This window comes from Sciurus vulgaris (assembly GCF_902686455.1).
Source record: "Sciurus vulgaris genome assembly, chromosome: X".
Classification (NCBI taxonomy): domain Eukaryota; kingdom Metazoa; phylum Chordata; class Mammalia; order Rodentia; family Sciuridae; genus Sciurus; species Sciurus vulgaris.
In genome coordinates, this window is record NC_136471.1 from 127,222 (window position 1) to 141,990 (window position 14,769).

Genomic DNA, 14,769 nt, shown 5'->3' on the forward strand with positions numbered 1-14,769 from the left:
TTTCTGTCCTACCTGACTGTTTGGGATCTCTGGCATCATCCTCCACCTTGTGGGGCCAGTGGAGGATGAGGACAAAGGGAGGTAAAAGATTGACCTCCCTGAAGCTGGTCACTGAGCATCCACCTTATTGTTCTTGGAGCCCAGAAAGCTCAAGACTGTACAAATCCCCACTCCCAGTCATCCACGATTTGGAATAGCCAAGATGCTCCTTTTAATATCAGTACAGAATTGTCTCAGGAAGGGATGTGAGGTATCCCCCAAAAGTTCACGTGTGAATCAATGCAAGAAGGTTCAGAGGAGAAATGACTGGGTTGTGTGAGTCTTCACCTAATCAGTGAATTAATCCCTGATGGGATTAATTAAGTGTTAAGTGGAGGCAGGTGGGTGTGACTGGAGGGAGTGGTTCATTGGGGCATGGCTATGGGGTATATATTTTGTGTCTGGAGAGTGGAGTCTCTCTCTCTCTCTCCTCTTCCCTCTCCCCTTTCCCCTCTCCCCTCTCTTATCTCCCCTCTCTCCTCTCTTATCTCCCCTCTCTCCCCTCTCTTCTCTCTCCTCTCTTTCCTCTCTCTCTCCGTTCTCTCTCTCTCCTCTCTCTCTCTCTCCTTCCTGATTATGGAAGCTGCTTCCCTCTGCTACCATGATGTTCTGCCTCACCTCAAGCCCCAAGGAATGGAGCCAGCCTTATATGAACTAAGACCTCTGAAACCATGAGCCCTCAAATAAACTTTTCCTCCTCTACAGTTGTTCTGGTTGGGTCATTTAGTGACAGCAGTGAAAAAGCTGACTAAAAGAGGATGCTACCTGATTATGGCCTCTTACCTGTGTCTATTGGACCCAGTTTGACCCTTTAAAGGGGTGAAGGTAGAACAGGCTGGCAGTCCACACATCTCTTCTCAGGGAGACCTGAGACAAAGCCATAAAGGGAAAAGGAGAAGTTGGTTGTCAGGATGCTGAGGGTGGCCCTCCCCACAGGGACTAAGCACAGGAGTGAAGAGAGGCCTACTGCCTCCATACAGATAGGGCCTCTGGTCACTGCAAATGTCCCCTTCCCAGGAAGTTTAGTCCCAGTCAAGGGTCAGTTCTAGGGACTTTTGTCCTTTTGCCCTAAAATGGATATGATGCAGCTGGTTGATTCAGGGTTCTGGAACTTTCAGGACTGAGCATGCTGCCTGTCCAGAATAGGAGGCAAATTGATCTGGAGATTCTGTTACAGCCTCTGCCTCTGTGACCAGTTCTTCACAGGCATTTCCCTGCTAGGACCCTGGGCCCTGTTGGCTACAGGAAAGTTCACAGGCCAAGGCTGGAATGGGCCCAGGGCTCTGTGTGGTTTTGGGAGAACTGAGAGCTGCCCCCCGCCATAAGAATTCAAGGCACAGTAGTTGCTGCCTCTGCCCTGGTGGGGGATGTAGGGCCCCATTGCTTCTGCTGCAGAGAAGCAGACACCTGTCCTCCTACCCAACACATGATGCCGGTAGCATGTTCCCTGACCTTGGGGCTCCCAGAAGGCCAGTGTCCGTGCCCTCCATTTCTTTCAGTCCTGAGGAATGAATGTCAGGCCCACACAGGGCCAGAGTGCGTAGTGTGATAGCCTTTGTATATTGGACTTTGAGGCACCTGTTTCTCTCTTTGCTGCACCATCCCTTTCCCACTTCACAAAATTCCCTTCTCCCATCTCAGTCAAGGTTTTCCTCCCCCACCACCTGATCTATACCCTCAGATTTCCCTGCAGTGTCTCCTTGTTCTTATATCCATAGTCTTATGGAAAGAAGGTCTTCATACTTGTGTCTTTCACAATTCATCCTGGGAACATCTGAAAGCAGGGCCAGGATCTAATGTCTGGGTCTAGTGCTGATGACCCCCAACCACAGACCACACACAACTTTACAATGGGCATAAGGGAAGGTAAATGGGCTTGTCACAGATAACCCAGAATTCAGTCTACCCTTAGGCAGCAACAACATGCCTGGAAATGCACTTTCCAGGAATTTATCATGAAATAACTAGGTTAAGGGCAAAAGTCAAGGGGCAAATGGTAGAGGACAGAGGTGCCAAGTGTAATGCTGCTTATAGAATGAACATTGGAAAATTGAAATATTCATCAGTAGAGGACTGAAGCTTCAATTAACACACAGACCATCATGAGATACTAGACCAGGATTGAAAGGCTGCTGTGAATTGCTGTACCTTAACATGGACATATGTCAGGATATATAGTTAAGTTAAAGTGGGGGTATTCAAAACACCAAACTTTAATTTTACTTTAATAAAACATTTGTTTCACAGCCAGATTTGCCTCTCAGTACTTGAGGGTGACACCGTGTGAACACAAAGATGTCAGAATGCAGCCCATGGCCCACTCAGAAGGCTAACAGGGTGCAGGAATATGACTTTGTGCATGGGCAGTGGGAAGGCAGCCAGTAATGCAACACTCCATCACTAGGGAGGACTTCACTATGCAGAACTTGAAGGGAGCTTGACTCTCATCTGCTACTGCCAAGTGGGACAGACACATCTTCAGCTCCTGAACATTTCTCAAATGCTCCCTCTAACACGGAGCTTCCAACTACACTACTGAAGCATGGCAGTGAGCTAAGAAGCCTTGATGTCTCTTGGCAGAACTCCTTGGGGAGGTCGGGATCTCCATATTTTATTCAGGATAAAGCTGTATAACTTTTTGCATTGAACAGCTGGACAATACACACCAGCTCCTCCTGGGTCACTGGCTCTGCAGGGACAGCTCAGTCCAGTTGCCCCTGAAAAATCAAGCAGTATTGTCAGGAGTAGCAAATGACTGATGGTCTTTGAACTGTCCAGAGACAGAGGTGATGCCCCTCTGGAGAACTCTCAGTGTAAAGGTGATGGTGAAGATTGCCTGATTGCTATGGTGATGCCTTGTTGCTAGCCAAGGAATTTTATCAATTCATAACCTTGGGTTCAAACACCTGCTGCCTGGAGGTAGAGAATTATAGGCACAAGCTGATAAGTTCTAATTGGGTTGCTTTTACACTCAGCTTCAGTTTTATTTATCTTGAAGAAACTTTCTCACAATAAATTCTTTTGACGATTAAACCTATATAATAAACATGCCAAGCTTTCTTGTGGTCAGTCCTCCTCCATCAGAAGTTGGCTGAACCACCGTGCCTGGCTTTTTCTCTACTTTTGTGTCTGTTTGTCTTTTCTTTATCTCTTCAGTGACCATTTTGGTTATTCCTGTAATAAATTGTCATGCAGGATGCAACACAGCATTCTGGCTACCCAGAAGGCATTGCAGGGGGTCTTGCCATCTAGCTGCTGCACCTGGAAAATCAACACAGCATTACATGCAAAGGCACTTTTGCTTGTCCCTGTGGAGCCAGTGCCCCAGGAGGAGCTGGTGTGTATTGTCCAGCAGTTCAATACAACAAGCTTCACAACTTTATCCAAGACCTGCCTTCCCCATGGCCCCTACTGGCTCTGTGAAGGTCCACACTCTGGACTCAGAAGGGAATACTGCAACTTAACCCCAGTTCCCTGTCCACCTTGTTCACCACCTGGTTTATTAATTTCAACAGCACCAACTGAGCTCTCCTCAGTCATGATCAGCAGTCAGGAGTTAAGGGTGATGCATGCAAATCTTCACCTGACTGAAGGTCCATGGGACCTGGGATGACAGATAGGCTGGTGCCATCTCTAGGGGGTTTGGAAGAGGCACAGTGCTGGTGTAAACTCTGTATTATAGCTGACAGTCCTACTTTTGATGCATCAGGATGGAGTCTGTCTTAAGGGAACACTAAGTGACAAGATCCCCTGTTCTGCTCTACACATCAGGATGGGCTTTATCTCAAGAGGACACTAGGTGACAAGATCCTCCTATCCCAATTTATACACATAGGATGGACTCTGTCTCAGGAGGATAGTAGATGACAAGATCCCCACCCCAGTTACACATCTGTACAAAAGGAGCCATTCTGGGTGCTCAATCCCAATTAAGAGCATTCTTCTGGCAATGAAGGGTTTATAGGGTGTCAGGAAGGCAATATGACATACAGTGAGCAGATCACTCCATAGGTCACAGAGAGCAACTGAAAACAGCGTCAGAACAAGCTCATGGAGATGGAGCCAATGAGCATAAACATGAAGGAGGAGATGGCAAAGAAGGATAGGCCTGAAATGTGAAGGACCAAATCAGGGGATAAGAAAGGGCAGAGGGTACTGGGCAGGCACAGTCACTCAGAACAAGTCAGTGATTCCTAAGCATGGTAATACACATCTAATGTGACCATACCACTGTACTCCTAGTGTACACCAGGGAAGTGAAGGCAAATGTGGAGAGCACATGTATGCAGAAATGTTCACAACAATCTTCTCTGTAACTGACCCAAACCACCAACATGCAAAAACCATTCACAGAAGGACAAACAACTGTCATTCACCTGACTGAAAGGCTTAGGTCCATGGGACACAATATGGCTCACAATATGGCTCAGCAGTAAAAAGAATCAACCATTCTTTGGTGCAGCCAACAACAATGAATTACACTGAGTGAAAGAAGCCAGAGCAAAACACAAAGCTACCCTAAGTCTATACTGTAAGTACAACAAATTCTAGAAACAGTTAATCAGTAGTGACAAGCAGATCCATGGTCCTGGGGTGGCAGGGTGCTGGTGGGTGAGGTGGGAGGAAGGTACAATTGTGAACTTCATCAAGTTGGTGGCTTCATGGTAGATACAAAAGTCACACTGAGAAACTATTGGTCACTCACATGCAGGTCACTGTGTGCCAGTCACACCAATGAACCTGCTTTAAGGAAGGACTTGAGGTCCTCAGATCAAACCAAAGATGGAGAGAAGGCATTGAAGTCAGAGCAGCAAGAGGAAGGTTAAGACTGGAACATGGAAAAGCCAAGAGAGCCACAGGCCACACATGGCCTTGAGGCATCTGTTCTAACCCAGCTCCCTGCTATGAAGGCAATAGAAAGTATACCTGTGTAGTTTGATGTTCAATCAGGCTGTTTCAGCAAGTAGAGCATGTGATGTAATTCTTCCCTCACTGGGCACCTGCTTTGAGTCACCAGGTCTTCAGTTCCAAAATAGGGAGACCCTTCTACCCTGGGGATCTGGTCCTGATGGTCCCTAATGGAGATAGGACACATGTCTAGTGGAACAGCATGGGTGGTGGTGAGCCTCTTCTCTCCAGAAAACCCCAGACCACCCTGCCACACCCCTCCATCCCTACTCTGTGTCTCTGCAGATCCCTGGACTGCCTGCCCAGATTGGAGGCCATCATCTTCTCTTCAACAGAGGACCCCAACCCACCCCACCACAGTGTCCACTCCATCTCTATGGTCCCCCAGAGACCTTGGCCATCTTCTCTCCATCTCTGGCAGTTCACACCTTTGATGTCATTAACAGCAAATTCTCACCTAGGCTGCTCAAGACCCTCCCCAGCTCCTTCAAAACTACAACTTGGAATATAAAATCAGGATCTTGATGCTGACCAGAATCTTGACAGTCTTTATTTGGGAAATAAAATGCCAGGAAGAGGCTGCTGGGGCCCAGGGTGATCTTGGGGAAGGGATGAGCACTGAGCACCATTCAAAGGACAGGATGTTGGAATCTGCTCTGATATTTGGGGAAATTCTTCTGTTCAGGGGAAAAACTACTGTTTTTTCCTACTACTGTTTGCTGAAACTTTCTTTTTTCCACATTTTTTAGTGTTATAGTTGCACATGATGATGGGCTTTGTAACATATCTGCACGTGCACACAATTTAACAATATAATTTGGCCATTAGCACTCCCCCTTCCTCCCTACTCCTTGGTCTTTTTCCTCTACTAATCTCTCTTTTATGAGATCGATCCCACCTTTCTTTTCCTTTATCCTCTCTAACTTCCACATGTGAGAGAAAACTTACAACCCTTGATCTTCTGAATTTGACTTATTTTGCTTAACATGATTATCTCCAGTTCTATCAATTTTCCTGCAAATGACATAATTTCATTTTTCTTTATGGCTGAATAAAATTTCATTGTGTATATATACCTCTTTATCCATTCTGTTAATGGACACTAAAACCTGGAGAGACTGTTAATAGTTTACAAAAATCTATAAACAGAATAATCTGAGATAGTGAATCTATAAATTGGGCACTATCCTGCCTGATTGTCCGAGTGTGTGGTTCTTAGGGCTTATCTCTGGTGGAGTATGAATTCGGGAGCGTGTGGTGTGGGCTATATCACCCAGAAGCTGTTCACTTCTTCCAGCCTACCACTTCCAGCCTGGACTCTGCTCCAGGTACATACTCTGGAGATTGCTGCTGGGTGAGATGGTAGATCCAGCAAGTAAAGAAATTTCACAACCTGCTGGAGGAAGAAGCACAACCACAGCTTCAAGTAGGGGAGAAGACACTGTGTCCAGTCCTGTCAGTCAAAGCCACATGACTCAAGGTCACCCCCACCCCAAGAGATTTGTGTTGGAAATGTTATAGGCCTGGGGATTATGGCTCTGTAAAGTATGATTTAGGGGTCATCTGGGGTTTGTGATTGTGTTTGAAGGGGGACATGTTTGGTTGGCTTTGAAGGGTCAGTGATGGGCAGGTTTTGGATCAATGACCAAACCTGAAGGTAACAGCAGACATCCTTGTCTTGTTCTGATCCTGCAGGAATGAGGTTTCATCTCAGTCACCCGAGTCTCCTTCAGTGAGAGAGAGGGTCCTTTTTCAGTAATTTTGTGGGCAGAGCTGAGCTGAGGTATAGTTGACCCTACTACTCTTCACTTACTGCATACTAGGGAGCCTCTCGTACCATGCTCAGTTCAGTCGCCTCTCTTTTCTCACACTGTTTCAGATCCTCTGTCTGGTCTTGGCCTCTTCACTTGCATGCTAACTGAGCTTGCCTCAAAGCACTACTTCCTGTGGCCAAACCCAACCCTGCTCATCAGCGCTTCACTCTCCTTGTTCCCCAATGGCATCCTTAGTCTCTTCTGGCAGGAGGGTGGTGACCCGCCCAACCCTCCAGTCCTCCCACCCCTGCTCAGTTGTCCTCCTTCCCCCTTCACACTCCTTGCTCACTTGATCTCTCCTGGCAGCAGGGTAGGCAACTTCCCCAGCTTCCCTCAGTCCCCCTCATCCCTAACTGTATACCCTTCTCATTACCCTCACCCTGCCCTCTCAGATCCTGCCCCCTGTATCCTCAGGGAACCACATCCCTAGATTCTGCTCCACCTTCTTAATGGTTCTTGCCCTGCCCCTGCCTCAGGGCCCCTCCCTGGATCCTCCTCAGAGTCCCATCCGCTACCCTCAGGCACTGGCATCCCAGAGCTTATCGTGCCCCAGTCCTCCCCTTGTCCTCAAAAGCTACTCCCCAATCCAACTCCTGCAATCAGCACACTTGCATTCCTTCACTATCACTAGGGCTCAAGTCTCTGCTGTGTCCCTTTCCCCCAAACTGGCTCCCTGTCGCTGTGCCTCAGGTCTCTAGGTTCACCCCTCCCACAGGCTCTCCGTAGGCTCCACCCTCACCTAGGGATGGCCCCATGGCCTCACTTAATGCAGAGGTACTGAAGGCTAGATGACCTTGAGAAAAGATTCAAAATGTCACAAACGTGTTGGGGAAAATGGCACTCAGAGAATGGGAGAACTCAAACTATTTTATGCCAGTGGGTACACAGGAGATCAAACTCAAAACTCCACTCCCAGTTTCTCACAACATTTATAGGCTATCTGGTGACATAAAATTTCTAGTCTACACGATAGAAGGCCTTGAGCTGGGTTTCTAGTGGGAAGCATGTTTATAGAAGCACAGTGTGATAAAGGGAAGAAACTGGCTCTTCTCACAGGTCTCTAGCTTTGTGTCTGAAGCCCAGAAAGGGGTATTTATACACTTCAAAGGGAAGTAGTCAGACTCCTAGGGGTAATTATTTATAATCCAAAAGGTAGGGGCCTATGGTTAATTAGGTTTCTTGAAAAAGGACTGACAGAGAGGAGGGAAACTAACCCTTTTCCAAGGCACCAGTTTTTCATAAGGTTCTTAAAATTTCACTTTACAACCAGGCCCGGTTTTGCTATTACACATGAAGTCACAAAATTCTCTAGTGGGAGTCAGGGGCACAAGGCAGGAGACCACAGCCATCTAGCTCTGATTCTTCATGGCAGATGACTCCCTGATACCATAAAGGTAATAACCCCAGTGAAATTTTTTCTTTTCACTACTCTCACCTGGCTTGTATAACTCAGGTGACCACCTCCAATCAACATCCTGTGCCACTCTTGTCACCCAATGCAATTGTAACCACTAGTTTGCTGTAACCTCCTTTGTATTTTTAAATCTGTAAAACTCAGACCACTCATATATCATTTCATGAGCACCTATCCTGGGAAGCCAGGACTCCTGTTTTTCTCTGGGTGAGAGGTACTGCTCAGTGGCCTAATCAAGACTGTGGGCAGGCTGTTCTGCCTCTCCCAGGACAGTGGCATGTGGCAAGCTCACCTGCTTAGAGCTACCAGAAGAAAGTGTCCAGGGAATTGAGGCATCCTTGGATGACATGCCATAACCCTAACCTTAAATTAGAGCAGAAGAGGAGGCCAGTGCCCTCCAAAGGACAGAGCAGTGAGACAGAAGATACTTAGGTGTCTGGTATGCCCCAGCTTTTCCTAAATCTCCTCCAATCCACATACAACTAATTCTTTGAACTTCTGGTCTTGCTGACTAATTGGGACAAGCCTACCACCAGGCCTTGGCATCAGGTCTACTAAGGTTGTAGCTTCCACAAACCTTTCCACACCTCTCCTCACAGATCCACTTTGGCAGGAAGACATATAAGGATTCTCAAGTTTTTCAGCAAGGAGTGTAAATGTTTTCTGTGGAAGTGCTTAGGACTACTCCTCTGGATGCCTTCCCTTCTACACTTTCACTTCCTTTTTGTCACATATTTGTATAAGTCAAAATTCTATGTTCAATTCCTTAAAATAATCCTGCCTTGGCTGTTTTCCTCGCCAAATTCAAACTGATACACAGGTGAACCACAACCACTGTCATCATGTCTACCCATTTGATTCTTAAGAAGATGGAGCTGTGAGAAATAAATCTGCTTCTAATGTAAAATCCTATAAGTAGGCTTTCCAGCTGTTATTACTGTCATTATATTCATTTCCATCAAGATACTCTGGAAAGCAACTTGATTTCTTTGCCTATCTGGAGCCAGGAAAGATAGGTACCAACATAGTTACACAAGCAGGAAATACTTGAATGGAAATCACATTCATTCATTCTTCAGGAAATTCCTGGATTGTGATATATATCCCCTTGGAGATAAGGGGTTGAAGAAAAATAACTGGTATTATTTTGTTGTTCATAACAACCAACTAAATAGCTATCATGGTTTCCGCTTTGGTTAGAGAGAGAAAACTTCAGTTGAAATCTGGATAACACTTAGGGAAAACTTACATGTAGTGTTTTAAGTTACTCTAGCCTATACAAAAACATTCTATAAAACCAGACTTCAGCCACTTAGATTCACAGACCCCAAGCGACTGATACTTTTTTGTTGTGGTCTAGATTTTTGTATATTTTATCTCTGCCCCTCCTTTTTTTGTGTGTGTACTGCAGATTGAACCCAGGGGTGCTTAACCACTGAGCAATAGCCCCAGCCCATTTTATTTTGAGACAGTGTCTTGCTAAGTTGCTGAAGCTGGCCTTGAACTTGTGATCTTCCTGCCTCAGCCTCCCCAACTGCTGGGACTACAGGCATGTGCCTCTGTGCCTGGCTTTCCCACCTTATTTGAACCATCTCTTTCAGAACCAATTTTATATTATTTTATTTATTTGTTTTTATAGTGTTGTAGATAGAACCCAGGGATTTGTATATGCTAAGAACGTTCTCTAACACTGAGCAATGCCCCAGGCCCCCCAAAGTCATGTAATTTTACACAGAAAATATTTTCAAAATTGTGTTAAATGGGATGGAAATCTTTGGGATTATTTTTCTGTTTAGTCTTAAATCATATGTTATGGAGATTTGGGGTCATTTCAGGATCTTTCACTGTTTTCAGTGTGGCCTACATATTTTGTTTAGTTGTGTCTTTTGGTTTTGAAGAAATTCAACATACCTACCACTATGCTGTAGATATTTACTGAAAGGATTCAGGCAATATTTCTTGATATGTTTCCAGCATAAAAAATTCTTTTCTTCTGTACAATAGGCTTAAATGTCATCAGAAGAAACTCCAATCCAGGAAGAACTTGTAAAACAAGACACTGATTGTATTACTCTTAAATTTTATTAATGTCTTCAGTTTGTGCATCATTTACAATGAGACATGTGCTTCAAAAAGCATTCTTATACATAAATAGACCAAAAACAGTTAAGTAATCGATCCCTAAAACATGCACATCAATTTTATTCAGGTGTGTATAGGAAAGGGAAATAAGTTTTAAGCCTTTTTCTTTGGATTAAAAGCATCTGGACATTATTCACAAATGCTAAATGTTTTTCTGAAACAAATGTATTTTTCAAAAGGAAATGGTGATGCAATGAAAAGGCATTAATGTTGATAAAGAAGACTGGAAAAACATTTGTGGTATGCATGATCAACAACAAAATAGATCCAAAGAACCTAAGGTACATGTCAAATAAATGAATCAGGTAGCATAAATTGAATGATATAGATGGAAGAAAAGTTATCATGAGGGACACATATATATTCAAGGCACATGACTAGGCTAAACAGGTGGTTAGATTCTATAGACTAATTTGTTCTTTCACTGGAAAATGAGAAAAATAAAATATAACTTCCACTTAATGGCACTTATTCATAAATAAATGCAATTAGATCTGGGTTAGCAAATGTCTTCCTTTCAGATACACACCAACCATGAGATAACAGTTGCCAGAGTAGCTGAAGCAGTATGATTACATTCCAACTTTCTTATGATGCAGTAAATAGATATTAAACTGCTATGTGTTGTGTCTATACATCATACTGTCTATATTTATTCAGGGTTCACAAAAGAATTCTTCAAAATTAGGCAGATTAAAGGATTTATTAAACCATAAAGGATGTTCAAACTATTACTCAACGAGTCAATTCCAAACTCTGGAGTTGAATGCTGATTGTATTCAGTTTGGGCTTTTCTCAGAATGGAAAAAATTTCCCGCACTACCCCACTTTGTATAGCTAAAATGCTAGCATACCCACTATGGTTCCCTTCTTTTTCTTTGGTGAGTAACAGGAATTTGCGTCCCACCCCTCCATTACCCATTCTATTAACAATAGAATTGCTCTATAATATTCAAGGAAAAGGAACATACAAAAACCACAATTTAACAATATTTAAACCATCATCTTCTCAAATCAACTGCAACGGGAAAACAGAAGATATTAAGCTATTCACTGTATTGTAAATGACTGGTGCCTTTAACTTCATTCTAGTGAATACTAGGAGGAAAGTGAATACTAGGAGGACAAGGATAATTTCATGTGCTTCTAATGGGCTAGCAAAATGTTTCCCATTTGATTGAAATAAATATGTATAATACTTTACCTGTCTGGGCTCCTGGAAATAAGCAGCACCAACAATTTAATTACATTTCCCCAAATAACAACTATTCTTCACTTATATTGTTTTGAAGCACCTAAAACTCTTCAATAACAAAAGACATTAAGACGAATGGTTAGCAATATTATTTGTCTCTTGAATACTTTTATGTGCACATACAAAGCTCTTCTACAGCTTTAGTAGACATCTCTTAAGACTGGTGTTATCCACCTTGGCAATATCTTTGTGCAATTAAAACCGAAAATGTTTTTCAAAGTAGGTAACACTAGTTAACAAACCAAAGAAACAAACAAAAGCATTTTTAAGGCTACTGCTGTAATGACTGGTTCAATCTGAAGTTCATTGGAATAAATTGGTTGATAGGACAAAGATAAATCTGGAGACACAGACTAAGATTAAAAAAAGAATCAATGAAAAGAGGGCTGAAGAGGCTGGCAGACACATTCTACCAGTAATGAAAGGCTTGAGTCACATGGATTATTTTAAACTCCTTTTTCTCTTGTATCCTTGGTTAATGATAACTTTTTCTTTCTTATTTCTTCACACAGCTTGGCCATGTAAATCCACCACAGAGAGGTGACACAATAATATAGATGAACACCTGGAAGAGCAAGGCAATTTTATTTTCCTGAATCTATCATATACTCCTAAATAATATAAGGGATAGTAAAGGCCTTTTAAAGAAATATTTCTGATTCCACTGTAGTAGTAGTTCTGTATGAACATAACGAAATAACCAGGTATTTTCAAAGGCAGGAGAAGAGTTATAATGATGTTTTCTGATATAACTTGTCCATTTGAACTTCACTATGCTTTCTTCAGTAGGAGAGAAAGCAGGGGGTTGCTGATCTTCATTGGTAACTAGGCAGAATAAAGGCTACGTGAGTAGCCCTTACTGATGCATCATTAATGCATCATAAAAATCACAACCACTGTTTACTTGAAGTGTGATTTTATTATTGGCTGTATTTTTAGATTTTATATATGAATTTGATTTTTCATTATTAGGATAAGAATATATGAAAAAACCATAAGTAATTAATAATATATTTCATGCTTCATCTATATAAACTATAAGCAAAATTATTGCTATGAACTTTTCAATGGATAATGACAAAATAATTATGATTACCAAATCAAAGTTAATGGTGAAACATTGCAAAATGCTGGATTTATTATAGATGTGTTAGATTTTTAAATTCTAATATTATAGTTGTTTTGGGGGGATGGTATTGCAGATTGAACTCAGGGTCACTCAACCACTGAGCCACATCCCCAGCCCTATTTTTTGTATTTTATTTAGAGACAGGGTCTCACTGAGTTGCTTAGCATCTCACTTTTGCTGAGGCTGACTTTGAACTCGTGATCCTCCTGCCTCAGCCTCCAGAGCTGCTGAGATTACAGGTGTGTGCTGCCACACGTGGCCTAGTATTATGATTTTAAAATTATATCCTAAAATAGTATCTACTTGTTTACATTATTACATTATAAAATGCACACTAATTTTATATATTAGGTTCACTGAATTAAACTTAGTCCTTTTATTTTGCTTTACAACTTTTTCAGATCTTTAAGTAACTAATTTCATTATTCATATATTAGGAAAAAATGTATTTAGGAATTACATGCCTCATGCCCCAAAAGCATTTTGCCTTCCATATAAAATATTGCTGTGGAGGGGTTAGTTACAGAACATTCCAGTTATTAATGAATAGATTAAACTACACATATATTCACACATACACACATACATATTGTACAAAAATTCACTCAGAAAACATACAAACGTGATGTAAATTTGACCATTTGCCACAGCAAATTAAAAGGATTTGTAAAGCTGAAGTACAGTATGTTAGGTGACAACAATGTCTTTTACTAAATATTGACAATGCATTTAGAGCAGTGGCTCTGCATGTAAGAAGTAAACAATGAATATAATTTGAACATTTAATAATTTGCCTGCATAAATCAATCTAAATTCCCAAGGGAATAAGGAAGATGCTAATCTAGAAGCCTACAATGTGTTACCTGAGCAAAGAAACAAAAAACAACTGCAACAATTTTTAATATAAAATGTGTACAATTATGACTCTTCTTTTCTCTTAAATACATCCAGCTGGCTAAGGTACAGAAACCCTTAAGTAGAGGCATCAAGGAGACGTAAAGCAGAGTTGAAGATACTGCTCAGAGATAACTTTGGGTTTCTCAAAGTAACTGTGGAAGGCAGGGAGGAAAGACAGGTTTTTTGGTTTGTTTTTTTGGTACTGAGGATTGAACTCAGGGACACTTATCACTAAGCAACATCCCCAGCTCTTTTTGTATTTTATTTAGAGACAGGGTCTCACTGAGTTGCTTAGGGCCTCACTAAATTGCTGAGGTTGGCTTCAAACTCACAGTCCTCACACCCCAGCCTCCCAAGTCCAGGAAAGGCAGTTTTATTTAGCCATGAAATATGCCAGGGTAAAGCTCCCCTCCCTTTATCAATGCCTCTCAAATTTTTTTATTCAGGACCTCTATGGGGGAGGGTGCTAGAAATTGAACCCAGAGCCTCATACGTGCTGGGAAAGTATTCTATTACTGAGCTATGCCCCCCAGCTCCTCTTTACAATTTTAAACATTACTAAGGATGCCAAAGAACTCTTGTTCAGTGGGGTTACAAATATCAACATTTACTTTATTAGAAATTAAAATTTTAAACATGCATATTTAATTTTAAAATAGTGACAATAAATCTCTTGAAATAACCTTTCACATTGACTTCATGGTGGTCATGTGTTTCACCATTAAAGATGTAGCTCATTTTAGAGTGTTAATCATTGACAAGGAATTCCAGCACCTATTTCTTTAGAGGCTTAAAACTAAAATCATACACTAAAAGGACAAAAACTTACAATTGATACAATGATAATGATGACTGTTAGCTTGATATTCTTCATACACATGGCTCGTGCAAGATTTCTGCTGGTAGTTTTGAAGGTGACAGACTAGGAAAAAAGCATAATTATTTAATCCTTGGCACTGACTGCATCAATAATATGTAGTAACGCCTTGCAAATATTTTACTTTCATTAATTCTGTTTAAGTTCTAATGTCCTTTAACCCTTCCCTCCTTTTCCAAGTAGAAAGTGGCTATTCATAATTATTAGTTTCCCAGAGCAGAACTCTGCCATGCCTATAAGCAGACCTATAACTACAGAGTTATAGGTCACCCTTTTTTCTTCCCACTGCAGCTA

The 14,769-nt window shown here is 42.0% G+C and overlaps 1 protein-coding gene across 2 annotated transcripts in view; it reads right to left on the bottom strand.

The window, feature by feature from the left end:
- Window positions 1-10,238: 10,238 nt before the first annotated feature.
- The window catches only part of VAMP7 (vesicle associated membrane protein 7), a 61,107-nt gene continuing 56,576 nt past the window's right edge, over window positions 10,239-14,769 (bottom strand). For both annotated transcript variants that reach the window (XM_079123983.1, XM_079123982.1), the window contains 2 exons: window positions 14,428-14,520; window positions 10,239-12,137 (listed from right to left, as the gene is read on the bottom strand). In XM_079123983.1, coding sequence (XP_078980109.1) covers window positions 12,019-12,137; window positions 14,428-14,520 — 212 coding nt within the window. In that variant the 3' untranslated portion in view covers window positions 10,239-12,018. The remainder of the gene's footprint in view (window positions 12,138-14,427; window positions 14,521-14,769) is intronic.